The sequence below is a fragment of the Ochotona curzoniae genome, unplaced genomic scaffold, assembly GCF_017591425.1.
Source record: "Ochotona curzoniae isolate NIBS_2020 unplaced genomic scaffold, NIBS_Ocur_1.0 scaffold_274, whole genome shotgun sequence".
Taxonomy (NCBI): domain Eukaryota; kingdom Metazoa; phylum Chordata; class Mammalia; order Lagomorpha; family Ochotonidae; genus Ochotona; species Ochotona curzoniae.
The window spans coordinates 7,120,764-7,139,032 of NW_024467101.1; the positions used below are offsets into that span (position 1 = coordinate 7,120,764).

At 46.9% G+C, this 18,269-nt stretch overlaps 1 protein-coding gene across 2 annotated transcripts in view; it reads right to left on the reverse strand.

Moving 5' to 3' along the window:
- Positions 1–18,269, reverse strand: part of LOC121172060 (E3 ubiquitin-protein ligase RNF185) — a 107,538-nt gene that overhangs the window by 45,294 nt on the left and 43,975 nt on the right. For both annotated transcript variants that reach the window (XM_041003856.1, XM_041003857.1), the window contains one exon: positions 6,016–6,115. In XM_041003856.1, coding sequence (XP_040859790.1) covers positions 6,016–6,115 — 100 coding nt within the window. The remainder of the gene's footprint in view (positions 1–6,015; positions 6,116–18,269) is intronic.

Here is an 18,269-nt window from a genome sequence, read left to right on the forward strand (position 1 = left end):
TCTTGGCACAAGCAGTGGAAGGCCCAAGGGTTTGTCCTTCCTTCCTCTGTCAGGCAGATCCCAGCCCCGTGTCCAACAGCCAGCCTCAGTGAACTGCTGGCAGACTGCTTCCTTAGAGATCAACTAGACAAACAAGTAAACACCTTCCGGACAGGGCCAAGGCCAGCGTCATGGGCTCAGGGCCAACGCACGCAGCTGCAACACCGACAGCAGATGGCAGGGTTGCTCTTCTGACTGCTGCATCAGGAGCTGGAGACCAAAGAGAAAGTTCCACAGCATTCGGTTGACATTTCAGGGTCCACGAGCCTTGGAAGCCAGGATCCTTCAATGTTCTCTGATGCTGCTAGTGTGTGAGAAGCAGTAGGAGAGCTTAGAACCCCATGACAGAAGAGATGGCCTTCTGAATCAAAATAATATGGCACATTTGAGAATGTCAAGAAACTTGTAAAGAAGCAGTCGGAATGCTTGGCTTCAAAACCCAGCTATGTCATCTAGGCCAGCAGAGGATGTCAGCAGTTGGAGGGCAGAACAGGTTGGACAACTCTGCTGCTCAGGCTAAGCAGCAAGTGTCTGGGTCTGTCTGTGGATGCATTGAGGTGGACTTGGTCAACCAACAGACCTTGGAAAGATTTTCTCAACCTTGGTGCAATGAAGCTGACAACATCTCTGAACTTCAAAACTACTCAAGTAACACCCGTGGAACATTCTTCCCCATACTGGGGGTCTTTTAAAGCAACATCAAATGACTGCCTCCCATTTCTGGGTTCTGATATAGTTTGACAGCTAAGTGCAGTCCCCGTCCCATTTCCACAACCAGACACAGGAGGGGAAAAAAAATATTTGAAACATTTATCCCACCCACCTTCCACCATACTTTGATCCTTCCCACCCTAAACAGAGGCCCAGAAGGGCACACATTCCTCTCAACTATATAAACAATACTAAAAAAAAAAAAGAAAAAAAACCCAGCTATGTTACCAATTATCTCTGTGACATTAAGCAAGTAACCCTCCACTTCCCTATTTTTAAAAAAGTTGGTAAGACAAGTACTAAAGTTATTAGGTTGCTGTAAGGATGCAATGTGATAAGTTATGTGAAAATTCGGGACAGCCTGGCTCAGGGCACTCAATAAATGGTTCCTCTTACTGTAATTCTGATTCTACTGCACTTGTTTACATGGGAGTGAGGGTAGTATTAAAAAAAAAAGGCTTTCAGCATTACAGAAAGTACCCATCTTCAGCCAGCCTATTACGCCACTGTCTCTGGTTGGTACGTGTGTCATTTCTTCACTGTGCTTCCTGGAGTCACAGAGGTAACGGCAATTTCTGTTGTCTGGAGAAGTGACCACAGTTCTCTGTCTGCATCTGCCATTTTTCTCCCCTCGAGTACAGGTAACAGAAGTTTTGAGAAGGCTCAATCACCTGGGCTTCCAGTCCCGAGAGGATGCCCACCAGTGCCGGGAGCCATGAGAGCAGTCAGGTTTCTCCTCTGACAAGGCTGTTGTGAACCAGTTCAATCAATGCAAGTCCAGGCGGGGGAACAAAAAATATAGTAAGGACTAAGGCAGGTGCTGTAGCTCAGGGAGTTAAGCTGCTGCTCATGATGCCTGCATCCCATTTTGGAGGGTGTGGGTTCAAGTCCTGGCAGCTTTGCTTCCTATCCAATTTCCTGCTAATGCATTCTGGGAAGCAGCACATGAAGGGTCAAGTACTTGGGGCCCTGCCAACCATGTGGGAGACCTGGATGGATTCAGAGCTCCTGGCTTCAGCCTGACTCAGTCCTAGTGAGTAGAGGCATTTGGGAGAGCAAATTAACAAATGCATAATCTCTTTCTCTCTAGATGTAAAGAAACAAGTTCACATTTTTTTTTAAAAACAGCACCGTTGAGGTGTAAGGCATTTAAAAGTTAATACAGGCAACAAGTCTCCTCCCCCTGGGATCCCTCCTCCTTGGTCAAACATCTGTGACAGGAGTCAAAGGACAACTGTAGGAAAATTTGTCAAGGTTCTTTGGCTCTTGGAAATGACATACCAAGAGGCCAGGTCACCAGGCAGAGGACTGCACCTGTAACCTCAGTTTCCAAGGACGTGGACTCAGGCTGCTCTCCTGGGCTCCCAGAAGCAGAAGGGACCGGCTACGGAGAGCCTGGGAGATTTAACGTCACTGTTCAAGGAAAAGGGGAAACCAGAGAGAATCAGAGTTGACACAGGCCTGCCAGGGAGGCTGGAAGGAGGAAGCGAGAGGTCTAGAGAGCAGAAGGACCCTGGCCAAGTGCCCAACTGCACCAGCACAATTACAGACTGAGCTACATCCAGGAGGCTGGTCAAATGCCCTCCACTGCTCCCCACTGCATGGTTCCAGATTCCAGCCATAATGGCTTCCTATTGTCTGGGGCATCTGAGGATCTGGCGGAAGGCTATCAGAGGCAGCACTGTGGTTGCGGCTGCAGAATGGGGGAGGGGGAAGAAAGGGGATGGGAAGGGATGGGTTGAGGTGGTGTCAGGAGGTAAGGGGAGTTTGCGTTCCCCCCCTTCCCCCCCACAGTGTCTCCAATCAATATTTGGCTACACCCTGAGACTAGGAAAACAAAGGTGTCGCTGAGAGGGTAGGGTGGAGGGGGAGGGAAGGGGAAGGGGAGAAGAAAAGTCATTTCCTTTATTCTAACAGCAGCCCAGCTGGGGAAGAGCACACTGGAAGGGAGCCAGGAAGAAAGAACTCTTAGCACCAACATTTAGCCTAGGGGTTAGGACACCCCTTGGAACAATCACATCCCGTACTGCCTAGGGTTTGAGCCTCCCAGTTATCACCCATTCCAGTTTCTTGCTGATGTGTGCCCTGGGAGGCAGGGGTTCCGGCCACCTACATAGATGACCTAGAAGAATGTATTTATCTGAGCAACACAGAGGAAGATTCTGTTTCCATGGAAAGCTGGTAACAGGTGAGCTGGGGTGGGGAAGATTTTGGAAGACCATTTGGGCCAATGCCCCAGGTTCCTAATAACCCACAGATACCTCTAGGGTCAGATAAACACAGGCCTTCCTAACTCTGAAGTTCTTCCTCCAATTTGGGCCAAAGTCCAACTAGCTCCAAGAGACAGCCACTCTCCCTAGGGTGGTGACCGGGATCCGGGATCCATCTACAGTCACCGCGTCATCTAATCTGAATTTACCCTGGAAAGCACAGGAGTTGGGAGACGTGCTCCTTCAACCAAGCCGTCCCAGAGTTTCCATCCCAGGAATGAAGCTATGAACCAGGAGACACTGACCTCCCGCCAGAGGCACCATCCTTGGCTCAGTGATGCCAGAGTAGATCAAAGCTGTCCTTAATCCCCACGGCCAACTCAGACGACCAATAAATGACCATAAGGGAAATCAACATCTGAAGTTACGCAGGGGTACACAGCCACACCACAGCATAAGGTGACAGCTGCTAGCTATGCAGTTTTCTATGCATTAGGTGTCATGTTGGGCACTTTTTATAGGTTATCAGAGGTAATCCCAGCTAACCACCATGTAGGATGAATAAGACTCTTTGCCCTGTTTTACACATGAGAGTTCAACACCAACAGAAGTCACCTAAGGCTAGTGTAAAAGTACTGAATTTAAGACCAGTCTCACTAAGCAGCCTATAATTTTAAGACTGATTTTATTTTTAAATTTTTTATTTGAAAAACAGATTTACAGAGAGAAAGAAAGACAGAAAAAGAGCTTCCATCCACTGGCTCACTTCCCAAATGGCTGGAACGGATGGAGCTAAGCTGATCAGAAGTCGGGAGCCAGGAGCTTCTTCTGGGTCTCCCATGTGGGTGCAGAGGTATGTCTGTATCTCTTTTGCACACCCAATTCTCTAACAAGTGAGCACCTGAGCAGGCCTACAACTGACCTGCCGCTGCAGTTCGAAGGCCGGCTCTTGTCACCTGTGGCCAGTCTGAGCAGCCCAGCAGGCCCTTTGGACTTCAAGCCTCTTCCCTGGTGTGTGTAGGACTGTGCCCCACACTAGTTCTTCAGCTCCAGGAAAGTCCAGAAATTCCAAACAGTGGCTCGTTTGACCCTGACCCGCTTACTTAGGATAGAAAATATTTGCAGAGAAGCAGGAACGAATCCGAACATGTGGGTCAGACGGCAAGAAGGGAACTGGTCTGGGATTGCTGCTTCTGGACATCAGCAAACAAAAGGACCGGTTTATAAAAGTCTTGTCTGCTCTGACACTCTCTGGTGCTGTCATACTAAGCAGCACACAAAACATACAACTTGGGACTGCTGTGGCAGTATAGCAACATAAACCAATCTCGAAAAAAAAAGACATGAGCCTGGTGTGATAGCCTCGTGGCTAAATCTTTGTACATGCAGGGATCTCATATACGCATTGCTTTGTGTCCCGGCTGCTCCACTTTCTGTCCAGTTCCCTGCTGTGGCCTGGGAAAGCAGAGTACGGCCCCACACATTAGGACCCTGCACCCGCGTGGGAGACCCAGAAGTTCCTGGATCCTGGCTTTGGATCAGCTCATCTTCGGCCATTGAAACCATTTGGGGAATAAAGATCTTTCTCTCTTGTCTCTCCTTTTCTCTGTGAATCTGCCTTTCAATTAAAAAAAAAAAAAAAGAAAAGAGAAAGAAAAAAAATATATAATAAATTTCCCAAGGAGTAAAAGGGAAGAGAAACAGAGGCCATTGGGATGATACAGGATCACAGAAAGGATCTGAATAGAGCTGAAAGGGCAGAAAAATGTTGCATGTTCTCCAACTCTCGCACCATCTCTCCAAGCCAATCCCCCATGCAGTTCCTGCCCAGTGCTTAAAGTCCAAGCAATTCATCTGATACCAGTATGGGACTTCCTTCACAATAAGAACCGTGTGTGGGAGCTGGAATTGACAGCACATGGTGGCTGGCTGGCTGGTGTCTGTCTCTTCCGTGGGATATGAACATAGCCATGACCATTTCAGACCAGGGGGACCGGATGGACCCACTCAGCCTCCAGAGTGGATAACTACTTGTACTGTCCATGTGCACGGAATACGGGCTGAGCATTGTTGCAGGTTCTGGAGAATACAGAAATGAGTTCCTATCCCTGAAGTTGCCAGTGTCCCTGGGGGAAAGGAATAACCATTCGGTGGCTATCAACGCCATGCTAAGTGCTTTGCAAATATATTTCGTTCGGTTTCAACAAGTCTGTGAGGCAGATTCTTAATACCCCTGCTTCCCAAATGAGGAAGAACGGAACCTCACAGGGCACAAATCTGACATCCAAGGTTGGGAAATTTTCCAGAGACAAGCTGCCTCCAAACAACAATGTGCAAGCTGTAACAACAGCAAAAAGCAGGGAGCTAGCGAGGCATCCTATGGGGACCTCGGGCAGGCTCTGCCAAGCCACTGACCGGAACCCTTGCAGCACCTACATTGGCAGTAGCGAAGAAGGACCTTTACCACTCCCTCTCTCTGTTTCCTCAGCCATCCACTAAGATGCTGGGAGACCCAAGGAAGGCCTCCTTTGGCACTCCCTAATCCATTTGCACTTGGCTCCTTTGTGGCTCCTCCTTTTTAATCTGGCATCAGGCAGGCCTCCTTTGAGATCTGGTCATGTGCCTTGGCTTGGCACATTCCTCTCCTCACCCCTCCACTCCTACTTGAAGACTGAAAATCTCAAGTCAGAGGTTTGTTTCTGTTTTGTTGCTGTTTTTTCCAAGAACATGAAAAAGGGGCTTGGTCTATAGTACACTCATTAAAAATAGGAGGACAGAGATAGGCGATTGGTTATAGCAATTAAGCTGCAGGGATCCTTATACAGGGTTTGATTGATTCTGGGTTCTAGCTTTCAGCTAATATACACTCCAGGGTGGGGAGCAGCAGGTGACAGCCTAAGCAGTTGAGTCCATCATGGGAAACTCACAGTGAGTTTCCAAATGTGGGCATTTGGGAAGTCAAGCAGTGGACAGGAGCTCTCTCTGTTCATCTGTCTTTGTCCTTCCAGACAGCAAACAAGAGAGTCAGAAATGACAGGAAGGTGAACCCACTTACCGGAAGCAAGAGCTGTGCCAGGCTTCATTGACGGTCCTGTACAACCTCTGGCTTGGAGCAGCGTGGTCACCACAGCCTCGACATTTCCAGGTATCGTCACCTGCACACAGAACCAAGAGAATGAGAAGCCTGAAGAAGCAGGGGGCCAGGAGAGAGGGCGATTCCCATCATGTAGGTTCTGCATTCCAAGGGTAAGCCAGGGCCCTGCTAGATGCACAGCTTCCTGTGCGCAAGCGCTTATCTGAGGATGTACTGAACCCTTCACTCCCTTTGCCAAGCACAGCTGACTCTTGTCCTCCAAAGTCATCTCCTTCCATATTGCAAAACGAACATACAAACAAGCAAGAAGGCTCTGCTTGTTCCTTTTTCTACTCAAACAAAACGTGCTTTTTCCTGCAACTTTCAGTCTTGAGTAGAATAATTGAACAGGGTCTCGCTCTTTCAGTGTCAACCCTTCCTGCACCGATCCCCAGCTAGTGCCAGGAAACTTCTCTCTGGGCCAAATACATTCCTGCCTTTTCCCATCCAGTTCAAAAGTCCTGTTTTTATTTTTCAGGACTTTCCATTACCTAGTTGAGGAGCTCAATCATTTAATAGCCGTCGCCAGTGGTCTCCACACACAGCTCTCTGCTGTAGGCTATCGGACAGAATCTGTCACAGAGCAAATACCCAGGGAAGAATGGGGAAGAAGGATCACTTCCTTGTCATTTTTCACTTGGGTGTTAATTCACACGTAGATGTAAAGTGCTGTTTTAGTTCAGAGAAACAAGAGAGTTATGGGCATAAAAGGGGAAGAGATGAACATTTAATGAATGCCTCCTACGTGCCAAGAAGAAGTACGCTAGGTGCTCTCACGGAACTTAATCTCATTTAATTTTCCAAGCAATCCTGTTAGACAGGTAGGACCTACTGATTTAATGGGTGACAGGACTACAGCTCAGGGCTGGGGGCAGGAACAACAAGCCAAGTGGCAGAGGCGCTGTTTATACTCGGGTCTAGCTCATGCGAAAGCCTAGATTTCTCCTACTCCATCATGTCAACTTTTTTTTTTAAGCTTTACTTATTTATTTGAAAGGCAAAGAAAGGGGGAAAGAGAAAGCTTCTCATTTGCTAGTTTACACCCCAAATAGCTGCAGTGATTGGGGACTCGGTCAGGTCAAAGTCAGGAGGCTGTAACTCCATCTGGGTCTCCCAAGTACTTGAGTCTGGGTCAAAAATGGAGCGGCCGAAACTGAAACCATCATAGTGGATGGTAGCATTACAGGTTGTGACAACCTGCTGGGCAGTGTTAACTCTTTATTTATTCCAATGGAGGAGTCAGGAACATTTGCAGAGGAAACTGATGCTTGAGCTAAGCCTTGAAAGATGGGACCGGTTGACCAAAGGCTGAGAAAGCGGGGGGACAGGCTGTGTGAGCTCAGAGATGGGTATGGACAATGGCACATGGTCAGTCCATGTCCCTCTAAAAGTAAGACGGCCCACATGACACACAACGCTCCTGGCTTGGTTCAGTTGCCGCCTTTTTGAAATAAAGAGGGCAGCTGAGATGAAGCCGGGGTAACCAATTCAGCCCTGGAACACGAAACAAGGGTGTTCCAAGATGCCCTTGTGTACTCCCTGGCATGCCACTTTGTTCTCCCTGGGTAACTCCAGACCGCCACAGGCACAGTGACGGTCACCAAACCCTGTCTCGCAGGCGCCGGGGCCATGAATAGACAAAGCATGGCTCCGGGCACTTCATGATTGCTCAGCAACATTCTGGAGCAGCCGGAGTATAGCCAGCCAGCTTTGTTCTTCACACCCCAGTGCACAGTTAAAACAAGCTGGCAGAAGACACCACGAGACCCATCCAGTCCTCTCCCACACTTCCTTACTGGCAGGAGATCCACCACTCTTTCTTCCTAAAAATCTCAGACTCTCAGGCCGGTGCCATGGCGTAGCATGGTAAGGATCTGCCTTGTGGTGCCAGCATTCCATATGAGTTTCAGTATAAGTATCAGTTTATGTTTTGGCTAACCCATTTCCAGTCCAATTCCCTGCTAATATGCCTGGGAAAGGACCTGAAAGATGGTCCAAGTGCTTGGGCCCCTACATTAACATGGAAGACCCAGATGAAGCTCCCAGCTCCTGGCTTTGGACCAGCCCAACTCTGGCTATTGCCACCTGGGGAGCGAACTGGTGGATAAAAGACATTTTCTGTCTGCACTGGGATCCCATATGTGTGCTGGTTTGTATCCTGGCTGTTCCACTTCCCACCCAGCTTCATGCTTGTGGCCTAGGAAAGCAGTGGAGAACACCCCAAAGCCTTGGGTTCCTGCACCCGTGTGGAAGACCTGGAAAATCTCCTGGCTTCTGGCTTCAGATCGGCACAGCTCCAGCTGCTGCAGTCACTTGGGGAGTGAAGCAGCGGATGGAAGATCTTTTTCTCTGTATCTCTTTCCCAATGTAAATTTGACTTTCCAATTTAAAAAAAAAGTTCTTTAAAAAAATTTATATATATAAAAAAAACCCTCATCTTCCTCTTAACAGAAGTTATTTTGCTTTTTGGATGGCAGTGGACACAGGGTGCGAAAATGTGTTCACCATCTCCAAGGCAGAGGCCCTGACAAACTCATACAAATCAGGCCTCCCTTGGATTACTGTCACTGGGCAGGACAATAAGTGTGTGACAGGGTTTTAAGAAAAACACAGACGTCCATCTTCTGAAGCCTGAAACACCTGTGTGTACCATTTCTGGAATTCTTACACACCAAGGCCTTTCGGGGTCAGAACCTGGCTCTTGTGTCCTGGCGCCAACAAATCTCATTATTTTTGAGCCACACCTTGTTTCTTGTTTTTAGTTTTGAATCCAAGAGGAACAGTCTCTAATCTGACCACCCACTAACTCAACAATGACTCTTTCATGATATTTGGGGGTTTCTGAAAGACAAAAAGAGGCCCAAAAATTTCCCCGGGAGGATATCTGGGTAACCTGTTACAGCCTCCCTTTCAGAGCCTGTCCTACTTTCTCCAGTCTTGAGACACTCCAAGCCATTCAACCAACACTTCTTTTCGCACTTTTCCGAGTAATGGAGGAGAAGACTCCCTCCTCCATTCCCTTCTTATATACAATTGGTTCCACCTTCCAAATCTCTCTCTAGTCCTTCCTTGTCCCTCCTGGTCCAGGCCTCCAGCTTCCAGTCTGCCCCACAATCCTGGCTTGCTTTCCTGGATTCCTAGCTGTCTCCGCTTCAGGTCAGACTCCGTAAGGCAGACTGTCTAACACAGTGCACCTGTTCTAGATCCCAGGCTAGGCCACCTCTAAGATGTGCAGCTACTTCTAACCCCCACCCACCTTCCTTCTGGTCCTTCTTATTGCTATGTCAGTTAAGTTCAAACCTCTGCCCCGCAGAAAAATCTCTGGATCCCATTTTCTCCTCCCTCACCCTCCTGCTGCTTTTCCACACAGCCTCACAAGCACAAGTTGTCTACACGCCACTGCTCTCGTTTCCTCACTTCCCACTTACTGCATAAACCCAAGGCAATCTGGCCTCCACCCCCGCCCTTTTCTCTGAAACCGTCTCACCACAGTCAACAGCGACTGCTTATTGCTAAATTCAATGGGCACGCTTTAGTCATTCTTTCAAAAAATATTTACTGCATGCCAACTATGCACCCAACGCTGTGTTTGACAAATAGCATCAGACAAGACAGAGGTTAAACATGAAGTATTAAAACAATAACACAATTATAACTGGGGCAGGCAGAATGAAGGAGACCTAAAGTTTATAACCATGAAAGCAGGAACGGAGCAAAGGGCTATTTTTTCAAGGAAGTAATTTCAAAGCTGCATTCTGGGAAAAAAAAAGTAAATTAATTAGGCAAAAAAAGGGCTTGGGTGGTAGGGCAGCAGTGGGGGGCGAATGGTGGAGGAAGAATAACATAAGAATCAAACTGGGGGAAACACGTGCAAAGGTCCTGAAGCAGGAATTTGCACACATCACTGAAGTTAGCTAGGGAAGGTAAGGCTGGCCTCTGGCCTCCTACAGTTCTTCACTAAATGTTTACTGAAACATGTCACATAAGGTCACATAAGGTGGGCCCAAAGACTCTACCTCTTATCATCTTGTGCATGGAGATGCTCTAGTGACATTAAAAAAAGAGAAAAAGACTTAATTTTATTTGAAAGGCAGAGTTACAACCAAGAAAGAAGGAGGGGCAAAGAAAGAGTGATAGATCATCCATCTGCTGGTTTGTTCCCCAAAGGGCCACCATGGCCAGTAGGGCCAGTCCAGAGCTAGAAACCAGGAGTTTCTTACGGGTCTCCCATGTGGCCGCAGGGATACAAGCATTTGGGCCACCCTCAGACTATCAGCAGGAAGCTGGACTGCAAGTGGGGTACCTGGGACTCAGAACCAGCACCCATACGGGATGCTGACACCTTAGTGCTGTACCGTGATGCTGGTCCCTCTAGCTTGTATTCCAACTGTGTACATTCGTGTTTTTGCATCCTGACATTCACACCTCACGCTGTTCTCTATGCCTGGGATACTTTCTACTTAATCAAGTACCCCTGCTGCCCCCTTTAAGTCTCACTTAAAGGCAGTGTTTGTCTCACTCTGTTTGCACCTGTTTTGTTATCATCTGCTCCTTAATTCACTGTGCACGTTTCTATTGCCTTCAGTCCCTGTTTCGCTGTTCTCCTGCCCTTCTCTTCCAGCTCTAAGGGGCAAAAAACTATCTGGCTCATCTTCCTCTCTTTAAGACTTAGCTCCGGGCGGAACAGGTGCTCCTTGATTGCCAGATGTAAAGGTAATTCCAGAGATGAGCTCCGAAGGATGAAGGATGGCAGGGATGATTCTGCTGGAGGAAATGTTCAGGTTCCCAGAGAAACTATCTACAGGTAGAGTCTCTGGTGGATTCGGCTGGCCTCAGCTTATCTGATATGCATTCACACTGGCTTTTCTGTTAGCGAGTACCTGGATATGCAAAGGCACCCTGAGCCCACTGCCTCTCAAGCCCAGGCCCTCAAGAACATACTCATGGGGCCCGGCGGCATGGCCTAGCAGCTAAAGTCCTCACCTTGAACACGCCGGGATCCCATATGGGCACCGGTTCTAATCCCAGCAGCTCTACTTCCCTTCTAGCTCCTTGCTTGTGGCCTGGGAAAGCAGTCGAGGATGGCCCAAAGCCTTGGAACCCTGCACTCGTGTGGGATACCCGGAAGAAGTTCCTGGATCCTGGCTTTGGACTGGCATAGCATCGGCCGTTGTGCTCACTTGGGGAGTGAATCACCGGACGGAAGCTCTTCCCCTCTGTCTCTCCTCCTCTCTGTATATCTGACTTTCCAATAAATAAATCTTTAAAAAAAAAAAAAAAGAACATACTCATGGCCTCCTTAGCATCCATATAATGATCTTGCTTTTTTTTTTTTTCTTAAACAACCTTTATCCTAGGAAATGGAACAGAAATGTAACAGTGCAAAGTAGGGGATTTCTGAGAGCCTGGTAGAAGGCTGTCCTGGGTTCAGCCTACTCAGAAATTCTTCCTCTAAGAAAACGCCTCCTTGTACCAGGTTGTTCACCTTGTCCCTCTATAGTGTTTGCCTCTTTTATCTGCAGACTTATCAATGGTAGCTACCGATTATTAGAACCCAGAAAGGGAGCTTAATAAATGTCCACAGCTGTTTCAAACAATAAGGAAGCCTTACTAAGTGTTTAAAAAAAAAACTAGGCCTTCAGTTGTTAGAATTTACTGTTTCAAGAAGTGGTAAAACAAAGTGAGAATGGCAACAAATGGCTCTTTATAAAGGTTCTCATCCTTAGGGATCCTTCTGAATTTTGTTACAAATTATATGTAATTTGTTTACTTTTATATTTACCTTCTAACTTAGTAACCTTCCAGGTGACTCTCAGTTTGCTGAGTCCCCTGGGGAACACACCAGACTAACAGGATGGTAGAGCTGTAAGATTCTTTAAAACCATTTAATCAAGGAGCTGGTACAGTGGCTCCACAGGTTAATTCTCAACCTTCAAGTACCAACATCTTCACTTCCGATCCAGTTCTCTGCTTAAGAAGTGAGAGAGCAGCAGAGGATGGTTCAAATCCTTGGACTCTTATACCCATATGGGAGACCCTCAGGAAGCTTCTGACTCCTGGTTTCAGATCAGTTCAGCTCCGGCCACTGTGATCATTTGGGGAATTAACCAGTGGATTAAGAACCTCTGTCTCTCCTTCTCTCTGTAAATCTGCCATTCAAACAAAAACAAATCTCTTTATTTAAAGAGAATTCATTGGACCCAATGCAGTGGCTCAGTGGCTAAATCCTCGCCTTGTTGGATTTCAAATGGACACCAGTTCATGTCCAGGCTGCTCCAATTACCGTCCAGCTCCCTGCTTGCGGCCTTGGAAAGCAGTAGAAGATGGCCCAAAACCCTGAGACCCTGCATCCATATAGGAGACCTGGAAGAAGTTCCTGGCCTCAGATTGGCACAGCTCTGGCTACTACTACCAGCCACTTGGGAAGTGAACCAGTGGATAGAAGATCTTTCTTTTCCTCTCCTCTCTGTAAATCAACCTTTCCAACAACAATAAATCTTTAAAAAGACAATTCATTGAAATTGTACTCATATTGTATTATGAAAAATTATACATGCAATTTAAAATGTATTAAAAACAAATCTAATCTGATCTGATCATTTTTCAAAGAAAAACCGGTTTGGAAAAGAACAGTTACACAACAAAGCTAGCGAAAGATGGTCCTGAGTGGGCTTAAACCCTCGCCCCAAGAGTACCAGGACAGGGACAGTGGTGTTTCTATTACTCTCTGCAGCCTAGACACATTCAGACTTGCTCAAGACCACATAGCTATTCAGTGCAAGGGCTCAGCCTGGGATGCCCCAGCCCGGAGCCAATGCATTTCCCACGACACTCACCTTAAACTAAGGCTAAGAGCAGAGCTGGGTTTCTTTCTTTTGTTTTTGCAAACTGAAGCCCTTTTTCAGGCTTCAAAGCCATGAGAAATCCCCAAGCACTGAGAGCTCACGGGACCCTAATACTGAGCTTGAACCAACAAGACACAGATCCTATTCTCTCATTTGAGAAAAATCTTTGCCATGTCTCATGTTCCAACCAGACAATGGCGAACCAGGAACAACCTCCCACCCCTCCCCCAGCCAATTCAGTGTAGCATAAAACAAGTTTGGTCACCCCTGGGCCCCCTGGGAGCTGGCAGGTCAGGCCATGTCAACTGGGACAAAGCAGGAAGGTACAGGGCAGAGCAGGAGCTAGTGGGGAACAGTCAAGTGAAAACCAAACCAAACCAAAAGAAAAATCACATTTTAACGGAGTGACTGCCTACATTGATTAATGTTCCTTCAGATACACCCCACTGGATCCCAAAGGCCTTTCTTCCTCACTGGCTCACCAAATATTACCAAAGGGAGTGTCTCAGGGGAAAAAAAAAATTAGATGGCTTTTAAAGGCACTTATGAACTTCCACTGGATCTTACATGATTCTTTGATCAAAGAGGAGACAATGACTCCTGGCAGCTCAGAGCGGCTGTGACACCAAAGCAGGGCCTTTTTTACAGGTGAATGCACGGGGCGGTGGGAGGGTCCCAGAAAGCTCCAGTCTCGCTGTCTTCCACCTTGCTTTTCTCGTTCGTGAACGAAGAATTTGCACGGGTCAAGGAGTTAAGGCTAGAGTTTGAAATCTGGCTCAGGGTGTGTGTATAACTCCTCCGTGTCCTTGGGCCAATTACTGAACTTCTCTAAGCTTGGCTCCTAATCTTTCCAAAGAGGCCAACAACCACCTACCTTGCAGGATTATCAAGCAGATTAAAAGCAATAACATTGTAGATGTGGGGCAAAAAAATCTCCTGGGGTGTCTGGCATTTAGCTGGCCTGTGAGGAACTTCTCTCTCCCCTGTGCAGGTTGAGGAGGTGGGCCAGAAAAGGTTGAGCTGAAAAGGGTTTATTTCTAAAAAAGAATCTGCAGGGAGCATTTTTCAAAACACATTCAATAAACTTTTTCTCTGTGCCCTTGTGTGAGACATGGACTAGGCCGGTAACTACTGAGATTCAAGGGGCATGAAGAAAAGACAGCATGGATTAGTCAGGGATACAGCAGGTGCTGATGCTGGGCCCAGGGTAAGCTCAGTGTAGCAAGGGGAGACGTCCTGGAGAGAAAAATGAGCTGATTCCAGTGGCTTTGAGGCTGCTACACAGGTAAGGTTACTTTCCCCAGAGATTGAGTAGACATTTTCTTATCTGAGGAGAGAAGCCAGCAATGGGCTAACTGATTCACACTGTCCAAAACAGCAAATAAATAAACAAAAAACTACTTTGCCTTTATTTTATGCCAGGCAGTGTCTTATGCAAGAATCCAAATATTCTTGGCGTAATAGAGGCTATTATATCCAGATGTGAAGATACAATGCAGTATGCACCTCCACTTCCAAATCAAAGATGGACTCCCAATGAAACTGTTGGACACATCTTGACAGTAGGATGCTGGACTGTTTGCCATTGTCTGTACCCACAATGTCAGGATACACTAAAATAGCAGACTGATGGACTTATGACTGCTTATGAAGGACTATACTGCTGTGATAATACGAGGAAAATCACTTGGGGGCTGGGAATTGGGGAGGAGGTAGGGAAATCCCAAACTCTATAGCATTGTACCACTAAAAAAAAAGGTACTAACTTAAAAACAAAATGAAATTTAAAAACAAAACAAACAAATAAACAAAAACGAATCCAAAGATTCTGTAAGAATTTATAACTGGGGAGGAAATGGGAATATTCAGCTGATGTTAAGTCCTGATGCTGAGCTTGGCCCATGGGTCCTTGTATCTTTCACTACACTTGTAAATGTCTTTCTTGGATAAGCACATGAGAGGCAGAACAGACCTGACTAAACAGGGGCAGGCCTTTGGTCTAGCGGTTAAGACACCTGCATCACATTCCATCCAGAGTGCCTGGGTTCAAGCCCAGCTCCGGCTCCTGGCTGATGTAGGCCCTGAAAGTCAAGTAGTTGAGTCTCTTGCCATTCACGGGGAAGACGTCACTTGAGTGCACTGACCTTGACCTCAGCCTGGCCCAGTCCTGCCCATTTGTGGTTTTTTATGAATCTAGTAGGTGATAGGTCTCTCTTAAACACAAACACAATCCTAGAATGAAATCTCTCAAGAAACACTGGTATGGAACCAAGCAATAGTTTTCTGTTATTAGCTGCTACTGGATAGAAATTAACAGGTAAGAGTCCAATTTTTGCTACTGTCAAAAGAAAAGGTCAAGCAAAGGTGAGAAAGAAAACAGACTTGTGAGAGATGGCTACAGCTTTTGGTCCATCTCATGGAAATGCTAAAGTGATACTTGCAGGTGAGCCTACCCCTCGCTACTATGCCCCTGAACCTTAGGACCCTCTAGTTTGCCTCTAAAAGATGCAGAAAACCCATCATGAACACAGAATGGCTACTATGGATGGCTCTCTTGAACAGCATGTTTTTTCTTAATTCAGGTTTTAAAACCTGTGGGGACCAGCGTGGGAGCTCAACAGACTAATCCTCTACCTGCTAGCTCTGGCATCCTATATGATGCTGGTCTATGGCTCATGTCCTAGCTGCTCCAGTTCTGATCTAACTCTCTGCTTATGGCCTGGGAAAGCAGTGCAGAATGGTCCAAGTACTTGGAACCCCACATCCATATGGGACACCTGGAAGAAGCTCCCCAGCTTAAGATCAGCTCAGCTCTGGCCACAGTGGCCACATGGGGAGTGAACCAGCAGATGGAAGATCTTTCTGTCTCTCTTTCTCTCTGTAAATCTGCTTCCCAGATACAAATCAATGAATCAATCTTAACAAAACAAAACAAAAACCAAAAAACCTGTTGACCTCTTGGCTCTCTCCACTCCACATACAGGCTGCCCAAGCCATCCTGGCCCTGCCCATGCAATGAGGCACCGCCTAGCAGTCAGTGCCATTCCCACAGCACGCACAGCTCATCTCAGGGCCACTGCGTACCCACCTCCACACTGGTGTCCTGTGACGCATCATGGCCCTGCCAGTCTTTAAACTGGATTTACTACAGGCTGGATAAACACCACTTTCTCAGCCTGGCATGAAACCCTTCCCAGTCTGCTTTACTGACCCTCTCAGCGTCACTTGCTGCTTCCTGCGCCTCCTCGGTACTTCAGTTCTTGCCTCTCCAGCACACTTATCAGTTCACCATCTTTCATGGGAGATGCTGATATGCCTAACTTTGCATTCTAATTCTCGAAGTGTCTTCCCTACTAAGATGCTACCCCCCAAAACACACACACACACACACATCCTTAAACCTTATCTAAGATTTCGAAAATCTTACCCTATTTAAGAAGTATCCCCTCCTGTCAAATAACACAAAAGTAGCCCGAGACCGAATGGGGTGGGGGGCAGGCTACATGGACACCCTGATATTTCTCAAAGAAGCCACACCCATTCATTCCCTGCCTTCCCACTGTTCTGTGTATGTGTACTGGATTATGACATTCATACATTTCCTTATGGTCTATTTCTCCTCCCATAATCTACATCCCTCGAGGGAAACGATTGGGTTCCTGTGGATTCTTGCTGTACCCTTAGGGCTGAAAGTGCTTGGCACACAGGTTGAGGTCAAAAAACATTTAGGGAGTGCCTCTATGAATTCCCGCATGGCTTTGAGATCCTATAGCATTCTTACATAAAAGCCTTACAATACTTTATCTGTTTAAAAAAAATTAGACAGTAAATCCAAAACACACACCATGCATTATTTATTTTCATGCAGTTTTTTCCGCAATGCTTGCAGGGTCTAGTTACGTGACAGTTTAGGGAGTGCAGGAGTAACCCTGATAACCCTGTTTTTTTTTCCCTCGAGCCTCAGTTTCTTCATCTGTGAAACAAGGAAATGGCACATTATCTCCAAGAGTATCTCTTGGCTCTGGCACCTGTTACGATTTTATTGTAAGAAGTAAAACATGGCCCAGCCCAGTGCCCTAGACATTACAGGCACTCAGTAAATATTTGATCTCTTTGCTGTCGATTCTCCGGTTACACGGTGGAATCTGAGGCGTCTTGGAACACAGCTGAACAGAAAACAAGGAAAAGTCTTAATCCTACTTCCTTCTCTGACTCTCCGGCAACTTCATGGTATTGTCTATGACACTGTAAGGATGAAGCACTGTACTTGACCTTGGAAAACGAGAATTCTGACCCCACCAGTTATGAGGTGATAGAATCCTCCACAAGCTGAGTCTTTGTCTACACACACACACACACGCGCGCGCACACACACCCATGTTGACCCTCTCCCAGCTCAAAACTTCCACATTCCTTTCCACCTCAAGGCCTTTATTGGCTGTTCCCTCTGCCTGCAGTGTTCTTTGACCTTCCTTTGCATTTCCTTATCCTCAAGAAGCCAGCATACACTTGATTATTTTTTTCACTTGAAAGGCAAATTTTACAAAGAGAAAATGAGAGACAGAAGGAGAAAGTCTTCCATCCACCGCTTCACTCCCTAAATTGACACGATGGCCAGAGCTGAGCTGATTTAAACCTGAGTCTGAATTTTCTTCCAGGTCGACCACATGTGTGTAGGGTTCCAAAGACTTGGGCCATCCCCCGCTGCTTTCCCAGGCCTTAAGCAGGGAGCTGGATAGGAAGTGGAACAGCAGTGACATGTTACACAAACTAGCATCATATGGGATGCTGGCACTGAAGGGTGGAGGATTAGCTTGCTGTGTCACAGCATCAGATCTATAACCTTCATTCCTAATGGAAAGTATTTCCTGTGGACACCAGGTCTAGCACTGTAAGCATCACCTACCAAAGCGAAGACTGGCACTCGTTTGTTCCACTAAACTAAACTCCTTAGTGCTTGGCTAAACGCACAGCACAGAAAACAACCAGACAGCCAATATTCCTTGATGGAATGACATAGCCAGAAGCTTTATGCATCCAAACTAAGAAGATGTGTCAGCAAAGGAAAGTTCTAGGCCTGGCTAGCAGCTAAATCCTTGCCTTGCATCCACCAGGATCCCATATGGGCACTAGTTTATATTCTGGCTGCTCTACTTCCCATCCAGCTCTCTACCTGTGGCCTGGGAAAGCAGTAGAGGATGGCCCAAAGTCTTGGGATCCTGCACCCACATGGGAGACCCCGAAGAGACTCTGGATTCCTGGCTTTGGATCAGGTCAACTCTGGCTGTCACAGCCACTTGGGGAGTGAACCAGTGGACAGATGATCTTTCT